General features: G+C 41.6%; 4 protein-coding genes, 3 non-coding genes and 1 pseudogene across 7 annotated transcripts in view; 6 read left to right on the forward strand and 2 right to left on the reverse strand.

The window, feature by feature from the left end:
* LOC141484310 (histone H4) overlaps nt 1-82 on the forward strand; it is a 1,119-nt gene extending 1,037 nt beyond the window's left edge. Inside the window, exon 1 of the mRNA XM_074179388.1 lies at nt 1-82. This exon is cut by the window's left edge and continues 1,037 nt beyond it. The gene's annotated coding sequence lies outside the window, so the exon portion shown is untranslated.
* A 247-nt stretch (nt 83-329) lies between these two features.
* On the reverse strand, nt 330-1,155 carry LOC141484309 (histone H2A). The gene has a single exon (XM_074179387.1). The coding sequence runs from the start codon at nt 840-842 to the stop codon at nt 468-470; it is 375 nt and encodes a 124-aa protein (XP_074035488.1). The 5' UTR covers nt 843-1,155; the 3' UTR covers nt 330-467.
* Nucleotides 1,156-2,715: 1,560 nt separating this feature from the next.
* Nucleotides 2,716-3,458, forward strand: LOC141484307 (uncharacterized; annotated as a pseudogene).
* Nucleotides 3,459-4,429: 971 nt separating this feature from the next.
* LOC141484306 (histone H3) lies at nt 4,430-4,955 on the reverse strand. The gene has a single exon (XM_074179385.1). The coding sequence runs from the start codon at nt 4,913-4,915 to the stop codon at nt 4,505-4,507; it is 411 nt and encodes a 136-aa protein (XP_074035486.1). The 5' UTR covers nt 4,916-4,955; the 3' UTR covers nt 4,430-4,504.
* A 202-nt stretch (nt 4,956-5,157) lies between these two features.
* Nucleotides 5,158-5,565, forward strand: LOC141484305 (histone H4). Its single transcript, XM_074179383.1, has one exon. It carries the CDS (start codon nt 5,185-5,187, stop codon nt 5,494-5,496), a length of 312 nt encoding a protein of 103 aa, XP_074035484.1. The 5' UTR covers nt 5,158-5,184; the 3' UTR covers nt 5,497-5,565.
* A 2,842-nt stretch (nt 5,566-8,407) lies between these two features.
* On the forward strand, nt 8,408-10,326 carry LOC141484322 (small subunit ribosomal RNA). Its single transcript, XR_012466577.1, has one exon. It is a non-coding gene; the product is annotated as a small subunit ribosomal RNA (ribosomal RNA).
* Nucleotides 10,327-11,242: 916 nt separating this feature from the next.
* Nucleotides 11,243-11,397, forward strand: LOC141484328 (5.8S ribosomal RNA). The gene has a single exon (XR_012466583.1). It is a non-coding gene; the product is annotated as a 5.8S ribosomal RNA (ribosomal RNA).
* Nucleotides 11,398-11,997: 600 nt separating this feature from the next.
* LOC141484327 (large subunit ribosomal RNA) overlaps nt 11,998-12,500 on the forward strand; it is a 4,029-nt gene continuing 3,526 nt past the window's right edge. Inside the window, exon 1 of the ribosomal RNA XR_012466582.1 lies at nt 11,998-12,500. This exon is cut by the window's right edge and continues 3,526 nt beyond it. This is a non-coding gene — a ribosomal RNA (large subunit ribosomal RNA).

Consider the following 12,500-nt stretch of genomic DNA (forward strand, 5'->3'; position numbering starts at 1 on the left):
TAATTTAATTAGGTATAATTTTTTTCATTTATTCATTCCAATTTACTCATGATTGTCTATATTGTAATTCCACGAACAAGAATGTATAATATTTCTATGGATATTGTTATGTTTATTCATTTGTATACCTAAATCTGATATTACTGCATACATTTTATTTTCATCACGAATAAACGTACAGACATTCTGATATTTGATTTCAGCAAATAGAAATCACTTGTTTCGGCACGAAAATAAGAAGTTGAACAATAATAATATTATTAATCATGTATACATGTATACGTAAATATGCGCAAGCAAGAAAGAAACAATCGCATATCGTGCTGCGTCAACAATTGTATCGAAAAGCGATGACAAGAAAATAAAAAAAAATATATGCAATTGTCGAATTCATTAGAGAAAATCGTTGTGGCCCTGATAAGGGCCGATATTTTATTTGTCGCTTTCCTCTCTCAGGAAATGTGTACTTATGCCTTCTTTTCGGTTTTTTTCGGTAACAAAACCGCCTGAATATTGGGCAAAACACCACCTTGAGCAATGGTTACTCCTGATAACAATTTATTGAGTTCTTCGTCGTTTCGAATGGCCAGCTGTAAATGTCTAGGAATGATACGGGTTTTTTTGTTATCGCGAGCCGCATTACCGGCCAATTCCAAGACTTCAGCTGCCAAATATTCCATTACTGCGGCTAAGTAAACCGGGGCGCCGGCACCAACTCGTTCGGCATAATTTCCCTTACGAAGGAGTCGATGAATACGTCCTACTGGGAATTGGAGTCCAGCCCGACTGGAACGGGACTTTGCCTTTCCCTTAACTTTACCTCCTTTTCCACGTCCAGACATGTCGAATCGTAGATTAGTATTATATATCGGATAAATTTAAAGAATTCACTGAGAATTATTCGATGTTGCTCTAACAGTAGCTTTCTATACAATGATTTCTATATAGAATCGACCTGTATTAATACCGTCCTACCGACCAATGGGCGTTCTCGAACGCTCAACTTTCCGGTGGGCGGAGCCTACTAGAGTTCCAGTTACTATCTGAAATAGTGACGACAGAGTGGCGTCTTTTACATTGAGTCGAAAGCAAACCTGCACGATAGTACTTGTTTGTTTGATATTGACGAAATTAAATTTTCAGAATGCCACCCAAAGCTAGTGGAAAGGCTGCGAAGAAGGCCGGAAAGGCCCAAAAGAATATATCGAAGACCGATAAGAAAAAGAAGAGGAGGAGGAAGGAAAGTTACGCAATTTATATCTACAAAGTATTGAAACAAGTCCATCCCGATACCGAATATCCAGTAAAGCGATGAGCATCATGAACAGTTTCGTAAATGATATATTTGAGCGTATCGCAGCGGAAGCCTCCCGTCTTGCTCATTATAACAAGCGATCGACTATTACGAGCAGAGAAATTCAGACTGCAGTACGTCTGTTACTTCCTGGTGAATTGGCGAAGCACGCCGTCAGCGAAGGCACCAAAGCAGTTACGAAATATACCAGTTCGAAATAATTTACTTATTCCGGTCTACGATATACATTCTTAAAAAAAAACGGTTCTTTTCAGAACCACAAAATATTTATGAAAGAATTCTTACAATATCGTTTCGACGCTGAATGATAATTTATTTTTGCTAGGGCGCTAGGTCTCACTCGGTTGGGTTGCCTTGTTATCAGTACATTGTTACCTCCTTTCGTGAAACGCGCGATGATAATAAATAATTTTGCCACCTATATTTAGATGGTGCTTACCTACCTATCAACCTAAAAAGTTAACGTTCGTTACTGTTATACTAGTCATGTACTCTATTACTTATGTTATTTTTTAACGTGTTTTTTATTTACGTGCTAATATGTTGTCTAAAAACGTTTATGATTAGCATTTCTGATTTCGACTATAACATTGACGATTTATATATTTCGGGTGGGGTGGGTGTGTATTACTCCGTTATAGATAGAGCTCACAGTATCGTCGTTCGTTCGTTCGTTCGTTCGTGTTGTAGTATCGACCTTTTTATTGAAAGTATATTACGATGATTATATCTTATCGAATATAACATTAATAACGTTCGTTATTATTCGAATGCCGTTTTCATCGAACACTTTTATAGGGATAATTTTTGAAAATGTTGATGCTATTAGAAGCGTCGGTTCTTGGTTATAGTCGTGTATGAAGGTAGACACGAGGTCTCTTCGATGCCCCTATTCACTCGTGTATTTATCGAGTATTATCGGCTAATGTATCATGTTTCTATAGACAGTCGCGCCTATGATATTTATTCGAAGGTTCCTTCCAGATCATCGATTACGAGTATTTTCGGAAAGGAATTGTCTGGAGTTACGTCAAAATCATCAATACTTCATATTTCATTGTAATTTACTGTGAGTTGTCGAGGTTTAATATTAGCTTTTTCTTATCAGAAAATATTTTCGGAATACGTAGAATCTATCCACGTTATTGTGCTAGTCGAAGTCTAAATAGGAAACCGGCATTGATTTCGTAAAGAAGTTGATGCGAACATTTCGACAGCAGAATGGAAGCCGTCAATATCGTGTCTAACGAGAATGTCGAGCGTTCAGTCTCCCGTCCGCCTGTGCTTCGACCCAGAATATTTAAACAAACGGAACACCAGAGGACTACATCATTCTCTCTAGACGCCTAACGAGTGTAGCATCTATCTTCCGAGAATATATTGTCAGTTGTTTTTTTACTATGGCAGACATAGAAAATCAGAATTCTTCGGCTTCGGCTAATTCATCTTCGTCGCCGCAGGCACAGTCTACTGCGAAGAAAGAAAAGAAAGTTAAAAATCCAAGAAGTAAACCTTCTCACCCACCTACGTCGGAAATGGTTAATAACGCTATTAAAGGATTGAAGGAACGGGGTGGTTCCTCTTTACAAGCCATAAAAAAAATATTGCGGCGAATTATAAGGCTGACGCAGAAAAAGTGGCACCTTTCATCAAGAAATATCTTAAATCTGCGGTTGCTTCCGGATCATTAGTACAAACTAAAGGAAAAGGTGCATCGGGGTCGTTCAAATTGGCATCGGCATCTTCTGGTTCGGCAAAACCGTCGGCTACCGAAAAGAAAACGTCCGGTACGGCCGGTGCGAAGGCCAAAAAAACTCCCGTTAAACGCGTAGCTGGTGAAAAAGCTAAAACCGGCAAGAAGGCTGCTGCATCACCGAAAGGTAAGAAAGCCTCTCCGGAAAAGAAAGCGGCTGCCGCAGCCAAGCCTAAAAAGGTAACTGCCGAGGATAAAAAGACCGTCGCTTCTAAGGTTTCGTCCGCGACTTCTGCTAGTAAAACCAAGTCTCCTTCGAAAGCAAAGAAAACTAACAAAGGACCAACAAAAAAGCCGAAAGCACCCAAACCGAAAACCGCGAAAGCGACCCCTGCATCGGCATCTTCTCCGAAAGCCAAAAAAGCTGCCTCTCCAAAAAAGAAGAAGTAAATTCTTCTATCAGTTGACTTCTCTCTCCGGCGACGAAGTCTAAGAAAACAAATGGCCCTTTTCAGGGCCACAATTTTTTTTACAAGAATTCGTATATAATTCAACTGTCCAACAAATATATAAATAAATAGTCAGAACTACCTACCTAGCCTATCCCTATAAACAGAAAAAAAATAGATAAATAATATTTCTTCCGCCGCCGCCGCCGACTATCGAATTGATATGAATCGAATAATTTCGTAAAAGAGTAAAAATTAAAAAATATTGCTCTGTCTTTCTATTTCATTGAAATATGTCTTGTGAACAGTTGACTTATTTTCTGATATTGGGATCGTTTCAGGAAAATGAGTCAAAATCATTTCGAGATTTCCAAACTAAGGGTGTTCCATTTGAGAAATCACTGATTTTTATATCTTCAGAATTACTCATCGACTCCTAATACCTCGTTCATCATTTTGGAAATGTTACTCCTCCTACAAGACGACGGAATGTAATATTTTGATGAATCAATAATAGCTTATGTATTCTATGAGACTTGTTTTCAATTTTATAGGGAAATGGCTCGAGAACCGAATAATACCTACTTTTTCTGTATAAACGATCGAATATCTCGAGAACGATTCATTTTTGGTATAGGGTATATTACAAAAAGTCACTCGAGATTTATGCCAGGTATTCAAAAATATGAATCAGAGGAAATTTACGAAAAGATGGTGATGTTATGAGCGATCTTTCATTCAGTGATCGCTTGTTTTTCGTTATTTATCTCAGCCGTTTCTAAAAATGATCTTTTCGAAAGATTCGTTTCGGAAAGTAAAAAATTTCAGTATTATAATCCATATTTGGATCATACTGAACATGTTCTGCAAACACCCGTGATTTAATATTTACGTGATGCGAGTTATTGAAAATATCATACATTCATTCATTCATTCATTCATATCTATCGATAAACGAATTCTTTCATCAATTGCATTTTGTGGTTCTGAAAAGAACCTTTTTTTTGTATATATTTTCAATATATATTGGGATATATATATATGAAATTAAGCTCGTTCTCCGCGTATTCTCCTTGCTAACTGAATGTCTTTGGGCATAATGGTAACGCGCTTGGCGTGAATGGCGCACAAATTCGTATCTTCGAAGAGTCCTACCAAATACGCCTCGCTAGCTTCTTGCAAAGCCATGACGGCTGAACTTTGGAATCGTAAATCGGTTTTGAAATCTTGAGCGATTTCTCGAACTAAACGTTGAAAGGGTAATTTCCTAATCAACAATTCAGTACTCTTCTGATAACGTCGAATTTCTCGGAGAGCAACAGTACCGGGTCTGTAACGATGAGGTTTTTTAACACCTCCCGTAGCCGGTGCACTTTTGCGAGCTGCTTTAGTAGCTAATTGTTTTCTCGGAGCTTTACCTCCAGTCGATTTACGAGCGGTCTGCTTGGTACGAGCCATTTTCAAAACCTATTGCGAATTGTAACGAACGAAATGTATACCGAACGATAGACGGACAACATATGAACTGAGTCGGCTTATACACGCCAACTATTATATACCATCTAGACGAGACGCCATTGGTCCGATTTCCAGTTGTGGGCGGAGTCATGAAATTTAACAAAACCCGACCGAGTTCGGTGTAGAACTTTAGTCGAAGTCTGTCGTTAGTATCACTAACAGTATTTCATTCGTATCGTGCAGTATATAATTTATTCTTAACATTCGAAATGACTGGTCGTGGCAAGGGAGGTAAAGGTTTAGGAAAAGGAGGAGCGAAACGTCATCGTAAAGTATTGCGTGATAATATCCAAGGAATAACGAAACCTGCCATTAGAAGATTAGCCCGTCGAGGTGGTGTTAAACGTATTTCGGGTTTGATATACGAAGAAACTCGTGGAGTACTCAAAGTATTTCTCGAAAATGTTATCAGAGATGCCGTAACATATACCGAACATGCGAAACGCAAAACCGTCACAGCCATGGATGTTGTATACGCCCTGAAAAGGCAAGGTCGAACCTTGTACGGATTTGGCGGTTGAATTTAATGCCTCCCCCTGTATTGTCCTTACCGTTTCCATAAAAAAAAGGTTCTTTTCAGAACCACAAAAGCTTATGAAATGAATTCGTGTGTATTTTTTATATTTTTGAAGTAAGTCTCAGGTCAAGAAAGTAATACAAATCATGAAATTATGAAACAACAAAATTTAATTGACGCTCCGGAGGGGCGACTTCATTGATGATTCCAGTGGCGCATTTGCTTTTTCAGCTGCAGGAAAACCCGGAAAAACCTGCAGCAGCAGCAAGCACCACATCATGTGAACATCTTGATCTACTAATGTCTTCTCTTTTATAAAACAAAATGTAGGGTATCTCCAGAGACTACAGTAAATTTAGAACATCGCCAGAACACTTAGTGACACGACTATCGTCAAACTTAATCGACCTCTGCCCTCCGGTAGCAAGCAGAATATCGGAAGCGTGAAATAAAAATTTGAATTGGAAATTTTGGCGAAATAACCCGAACGGAAAGTGTAGTGAAAATATAAAAGATAACGGAAAGTGTAGTGAAAATATAAAAGATAACGGAAAGTGTAGTGAACGTTTACCTCTGCCTTCCGCGAACAAGCAGAATATCGGAAGCGTGAAATAAAAATTTGAAATGGAAATTTTGGCGAAATAACCCGAACGGAAAGTGTAGTGAAAATATAAAAGAAAACGGAAAGTGTAGTGAAAATTTAAAAGTAGCGGAAAGTGTAGTGAAAACATAAATATACCGGAAAGTGTAATGAACGTTTACTTCTGCCTTCCGGAGCGAGCAGAATTTCGGAAGCGTGAAGAAAATATTGAATGGAAAACTTTGGCGAAAATAACCCGAACGGAAAGTGTGGTGAAAATATAAAAGAAACGGAAAGTGTAGTGAAAATATAAAAGATAACGGAAAGTGTAGTGAAAACATAAATATAACGGAAAGTGTAATGAAAGTTTTACCTCTGCCTTCTGGGAGCGAGCAGAATTTCGGAAGCGTGAAGAAAATATTTCAGATGGAAACTTTGGCGAAAATAATCGTGAACGGAAAGTGTGGTGAAATATAAAAGTATCGGAAAGTGTAGTGAAACATAAATATAACGGAAAGTGTAATGAAAGTTTACCTCTGCCTTCTGGGAGCAGCAGAATTTCGGAAGCGTGAAGAAAATATTTCAGATGGAAGTTTTGGCGAAAATAATCATGAACGGAAAGTGTGTGAAAATATAAAAGATAACGGAAAGTGTAGTGAAAACATAAATATAACGGAAAGTGTAATGAAAGTTTACCTCTGCCTTCTGGAGCAGCAGAATTTCGGAAGCGTGAAGAAAACATTTCAGATGGAAATTTTGGCGAAAATAAATCATGAACGGAAAGTGTGGTGAAAATATAAAAGTATCGGAAAGTGTAGTGAAAACATAAATATAACGGAAAGTGTAATGAAAGTTTACCTCTGCCTTCTGGGAGCGAGCAGAATTTCGGAAGCGTGAAGAAAATATTGCAGATGGAAACTTTGGCGAAAATAATCGTGAACGGAAAGTGTGGTGAAAATATAAAAGTATCGGAAAGTGTAGTGAAAACATAAATATAACGGAAAGTGTAATGAAAGTTTACCTCTGCCTTCTGGTGCGAGCAGAATTTCGGAAGCGTGAAGAAAAAATTTCAGACGGAAATTTTGGCGAAAATAATCATGAACGGAAAGTGTGGTGAAAATAACGGAAAGTGTGGTGAAAATATCGGAAAGTATAGTGAAATTTTCGCCAAAATTTCTCTTTGAAAATTTTTTATCACGCTTCCGAAATTCTGTTTGCTCCCATTAATTCAAGTATCGTCTCACCGTCTCAACTTATATGTTGTAACGGCGAGAAAGCGGTATGGGCCTTACACAAATTTTCACTACACTTTCCGATAAACATTGTAATCGAGACGTCCTGTTGTCAGAACGTTATCCTATAATATTTTAATATATCGATCGATATGCGTATTCATGTCTGATACAATATCATATCGACGGATATAAATTATATTGACTAGGACTATACGAAAAGTGGAAAAAACCGAAAGTCGCGTAGGGTCCCGTCAGCGTTAACGGAAAACGGGCGATGTGCTCGAAACGCCGCTATAGGGGGATAGGTACGTTTCGAAACGGATCGAAAACGCTTCCTCTATAGTATCGGCAGACGCTTGCTCGAGCGCTGTCGGTACCGTGGTCACCGATAACCAAATCACACGATATTCGTTTTTCTGCTGAATAATAACATTAATTCGATATCGTGTCGAGTGCGGGCTTCGCCCACGGTGGTGTGGATAGTTCGTAGTAGTATATCTTCTGCTTCTACCCAACCGAAACCGTCAGACACTGCGAGATCGCGGATTTAGCGAGCGTTTCTACGTAAGCGGTCCCTATGCGATCAACCAAAAAATAACAAAAATTTTGTTATTACACAAAATATGCGACAGCTCTCCTCTGTCCGAGCGAGAATAAATATAATTTCGGAACGAATCTTTCGAGAACACCGAGTCGCTTTCAATCTAGCGAAGGGTCGAGAGAATGTTCGAAGTTTTGTGCCGGTCGACGTATATATCGTCTATTATATATTGTATTTCGAAAAATTACCATACGTACGTGTACGCCGGTGGTTTGTGTAACATTATCATCAGGTCGAGTACGACGAGCGTGTGTTGTAATATTTCTTCTTGAGCAATGTTATAGTTCGATTTGTTGTCGGTCCGGTTTTATTTGAATGAAATAATGCAGAGACACATAGAGATATATAACAACTTTTTCGTTGAGCGTGGCGTTTCGAAAATTTATATTTCGTATAACGCACACACAACACGCACGAAAAGAGAATATAGATCTGTTTCCGTATTTATTATTATTTTAATATTATGGAGACTGAACTAGTTCTACGATAGAACGTCAGCTCCCTGGTTGATCCTGCCAGTAGTCATATGCTTGTCTCAAAGATTAAGCCATGCATGTCTCAGTACAAGCCAAATTAAGGTGAAACCGCGAAAGGCTCATTAAATCAGTTATGGTTCCTTAGATCGTACCCACATTTACTTGGATAACTGTGGTAATTCTAGAGCTAATACATGCAAACAGAGTTCCGACCGGAGACGGAAGGAGCGCTTTTATTAGATCAAAACCAATCGGTGGCGGGTTCGCTCGTCATCGTACACCTTGGTGACTCTGAATAACTTTATGCTGATCGCACGGTCTCGCACCGGCGACGCATCTTTCAAATGTCTGCCTTATCAACTGTCGATGGTAGGTTCTGCGCCTACCATGGTTGTAACGGGTAACGGGGAATCAGGGTTCGATTCCGGAGAGGGAGCCTGAGAAACGGCTACCACATCCAAGGAAGGCAGCAGGCGCGCAAATTACCCACTCCCGGCACGGGGAGGTAGTGACGAAAAATAACGATACGGGACTCATCCGAGGCCCCGTAATCGGAATGAGTACACTCTAAACCCTTTAACGAGGATCAATTGGAGGGCAAGTCTGGTGCCAGCAGCCGCGGTAATTCCAGCTCCAATAGCGTATATTAAAGTTGTTGCGGTTAAAAAGCTCGTAGTCGAATCTGTGTCCCGCGCCTTCGGTTCATCGTCCGCGGTGTTAACTGGTGTGCCGCGGGACGTCCTGCCGGTGGGCTTAGCTCGCAAGGGCGGCCCAACTCAATCCCGCCGCGGTGCTCTTCATTGAGTGTCGAGGTGGGCCGGCACGTTTACTTTGAACAAATTAGAGTGCTTAAAGCAGGCTAAAACTTCGCCTGAATACTGTGTGCATGGAATAATGGAATAGGACCTCGGTTCTATTTTGTTGGTTTTCGGAACCCCGAGGTAATGATTAATAGGAACGGATGGGGGCATTCGTATTGCGACGTTAGAGGTGAAATTCTTGGATCGTCGCAAGACGGACAGAAGCGAAAGCATTTGCCAAAAACGCTTTCATTGATCAAGAACGAAAGTTAGAGGTTCGAAGGCGATCAGATACCGCCCTAGTTCTAACCATAAACGATGCCAGCTAGCGATCCGCCGACGTTCCTCCGATGACTCGGCGGGCAGCTTCCGGGAAACCAAAGCTTTTGGGTTCCGGGGAAGTATGGTTGCAAAGCTGAAACTTAAAGGAATTGACGGAAGGGCACCACCAGGAGTGGAGCCTGCGGCTTAATTTGACTCAACACGGGAAACCTCACCAGGCCCGGACACCGGAAGGATTGACAGATTGAGAGCTCTTTCTTGATTCGGTGGGTGGTGGTGCATGGCCGTTCTTAGTTGGTGGAGCGATTTGTCTGGTTAATTCCGATAACGAACGAGACTCTGGCCTACTAACTAGGCGTTTTCCGACATCCTAAAGGCCCGCCGATGGGGCTTCGGCCTTTATCGTGCGCGGTTTTTACTGTCGGCGTATAAACAATTCTTCTTAGAGGGACAGGCGGCGTCTAGCCGCACGAGATTGAGCAATAACAGGTCTGTGATGCCCTTAGATGTTCTGGGCCGCACGCGCGCTACACTGAAGGAATCAGCGTGTCCTCCCTGGCCGAGCGGCCCGGGTAACCCGTTGAACCTCCTTCGTGCTAGGGATTGGGGCTTGCAATTGTTCCCCATGAACGAGGAATTCCCAGTAAGCGCGAGTCATAAGCTCGCGTTGATTACGTCCCTGCCCTTTGTACACACCGCCCGTCGCTACTACCGATTGAATGATTTAGTGAGGTCTTCGGACTGAGCGCGATGGCGTTTCGGCGTCTTCGATGTTTCGGAAAGATGACCAAACTTGATCATTTAGAGGAAGTAAAAGTCGTAACAAGGTTTCCGTAGGTGAACCTGCGGAAGGATCATTACAGTGATATTGTCTATATACGACATGTCTGATCAAATATATATATCGCGAAGCGAGAAAAGAGTTAAATCTCTCCTTTTTCCTTCTACGATATTCGAACTAATTTGTCGCTTTATGTTTTCGTTTCGATAGAAAAGAAAATGAGCGACGGTGGACTACGTTTTCGAATGACGGTGAAATTGACGACGACGACGACGACGTTGTTGTCTGTCGTCATCATCCTTTCGATTAGTAGTAGTCCTCTTCTCGAACTATACAAATTCGTCTTAGAGGTTTTTCAATTAGGCGTGTAATTTTCTTTACCGAGAATTATAATATATGACGTTGTGCGTATTGTTGTGTTGCCGCGTCGTTGTCGTCGATTATGGCGCTAATGTTGTTCGTCGATCGTGTTGTGAAGCGTACGCTCTTTTGTCGAACGCGAACGCGATATACGACGATACATTTCGCCGTCGATGACGATGATGCCGACGACGCCGCCTTCGCCGGGTACCTAGGAGTGTGTGACTGTTAAAAAACCGCTCCGTAGGAAATTATGTTTAATCGCGGTCGAAACGTGAAAGTTTCGTTTCGTACGAATTTTTACGTTACCGGATTACACAACGAGATTTCCGATGGTTGTGAAAGATATTCGCCCGGCCGTGTCAGTTAGAACGCATGGTAAATGAAATACTACGCGCGTCCTCTACACGACGAATATAAAAATTGAGTCGTGCGCGATTTCGGTACACGATGCCTCGTCTGAATATGTGGTGCCGTACGAATACGAAATCGTCGAGCGCTTCTCTTTTTTTATTTTTTTTAACAAGTATATATATATTTATGTACGTTGTTGCATTGGTATAATCTCAACGCTTGCCGAATCGAGACGTCGAACTCTTGAAATTATTTTTTTTGAGTACGTCTAAATAAAAGATTACCCTGAACGGTGAATCACTTGGCTCGTGGGTCGATGAAGAACGCAGCTAATTGCGCGTCAACTTGTGAACTGCAGGACACATGAACATCGACATTTCGAACGCACATTGCGGTCCTCGGATACTGTTCCTGGACCACTCCTGGCTGAGGGTCGTATCAATTTCAAAGACTGCTCGGTTTTTCAAAATTGATATTTTGTAAAAACGTCGGAGCGTGTTGGATGATTGACGTGTTGTTGTTGTTGTTGTTTGTCGTCTATCGAGTCGTCTCGTTATTATAATCGTTATCTAAGTATTTTATCGCCTTCGCGGCGATGACACTTGGTAACAAAAATAAATACACGTTGACGACGACGACGACGCCGACGACGACAAAGACGCGGCATCTTAAAGTGCGAAAGCGACGAATCGTTTTTTCTCATCGCAAGATGAGAGAAACGTTACGTAGTTTGTACACAACGAAATCGTATCGAGTCTCCGTTGTTGGGAAAGCGGCTGCCACGGCAATATACAGGTTCACGCTTGTAGTGTGTGTGTGTATGCTCTCGTTACGCACGATCGTCGTGTCCGAGAATCTTTGATGAATCGAAGACGACGTCTGATCGTGTCGAGCAGCGTACGTACACACGCACACACATTATTACAGGACGTCGAGAACTTTTTTGTCCGTTTCGGTAGTTCTCTCTCGAAATAACGACGGACGAGACTACGTACGTCGACTCGTTGCTGTTGAATAAACTGAAAAATTATTTTATCGACCTCAGAGCAGGTGAGACTACCCGCTGAATTTAAGCATATTACTAAGCGGAGGAAAAGAAACTAACTAGGATTCCCTCAGTAGCTGCGAGCGAACAGGGATAAGCCCAGCACCGAATCCCGCGGGTTAACCGCCGGGAAATGTGGTGTTAGGGAGGATCCGTTTATCCCGGAGTCGTACGGCGCGTCCAAGTCCTTCTTGAACGGGGCCACAGCCCATAGAGGGTGCCAGGCCCGTAGCGACCGCCGTCAATTTCGGGAGGATCTCTCCTCAGAGTCGGGTTGCTTGAGAGTGCAGCCCTAAGTGGGTGGTAAACTCCATCTAAGGCTAAATATGACCACGAGACCGATAGCGAACAAGTACCGTGAGGGAAAGTTGAAAAGCACTTTGAAGAGAGAGTTCAAGAGTACGTGAAACCGTTCAGGGGTAAACCTGAGAAACCCGAAAGGTCGAAGGAGGAAATTCATCGCGTTTCGATCGTCGGCGTTTGACGGGTTTCGT

Source organism: Leptinotarsa decemlineata, unplaced genomic scaffold (assembly GCF_025532065.1).
Source record: "Leptinotarsa decemlineata unplaced genomic scaffold, Ldec_3_MD MMD2_tig00005483, whole genome shotgun sequence".
Classification (NCBI taxonomy): domain Eukaryota; kingdom Metazoa; phylum Arthropoda; class Insecta; order Coleoptera; family Chrysomelidae; genus Leptinotarsa; species Leptinotarsa decemlineata.

Excerpts from the sequence above, each read along its gene's own strand:
- LOC141484309 (XM_074179387.1), bottom strand. The coding sequence starts at position 842 with ATGTCTGGACGTGGAAAAGGAGGTAAAGTTAAGGGAAAGGCAAAGTCC.
- LOC141484306 (XM_074179385.1), bottom strand. The coding sequence starts at position 4,915 with ATGGCTCGTACCAAGCAGACCGCTCGTAAATCGACTGGAGGTAAAGCT.
- LOC141484305 (XM_074179383.1), top strand. The coding sequence starts at position 5,185 with ATGACTGGTCGTGGCAAGGGAGGTAAAGGTTTAGGAAAAGGAGGAGCG.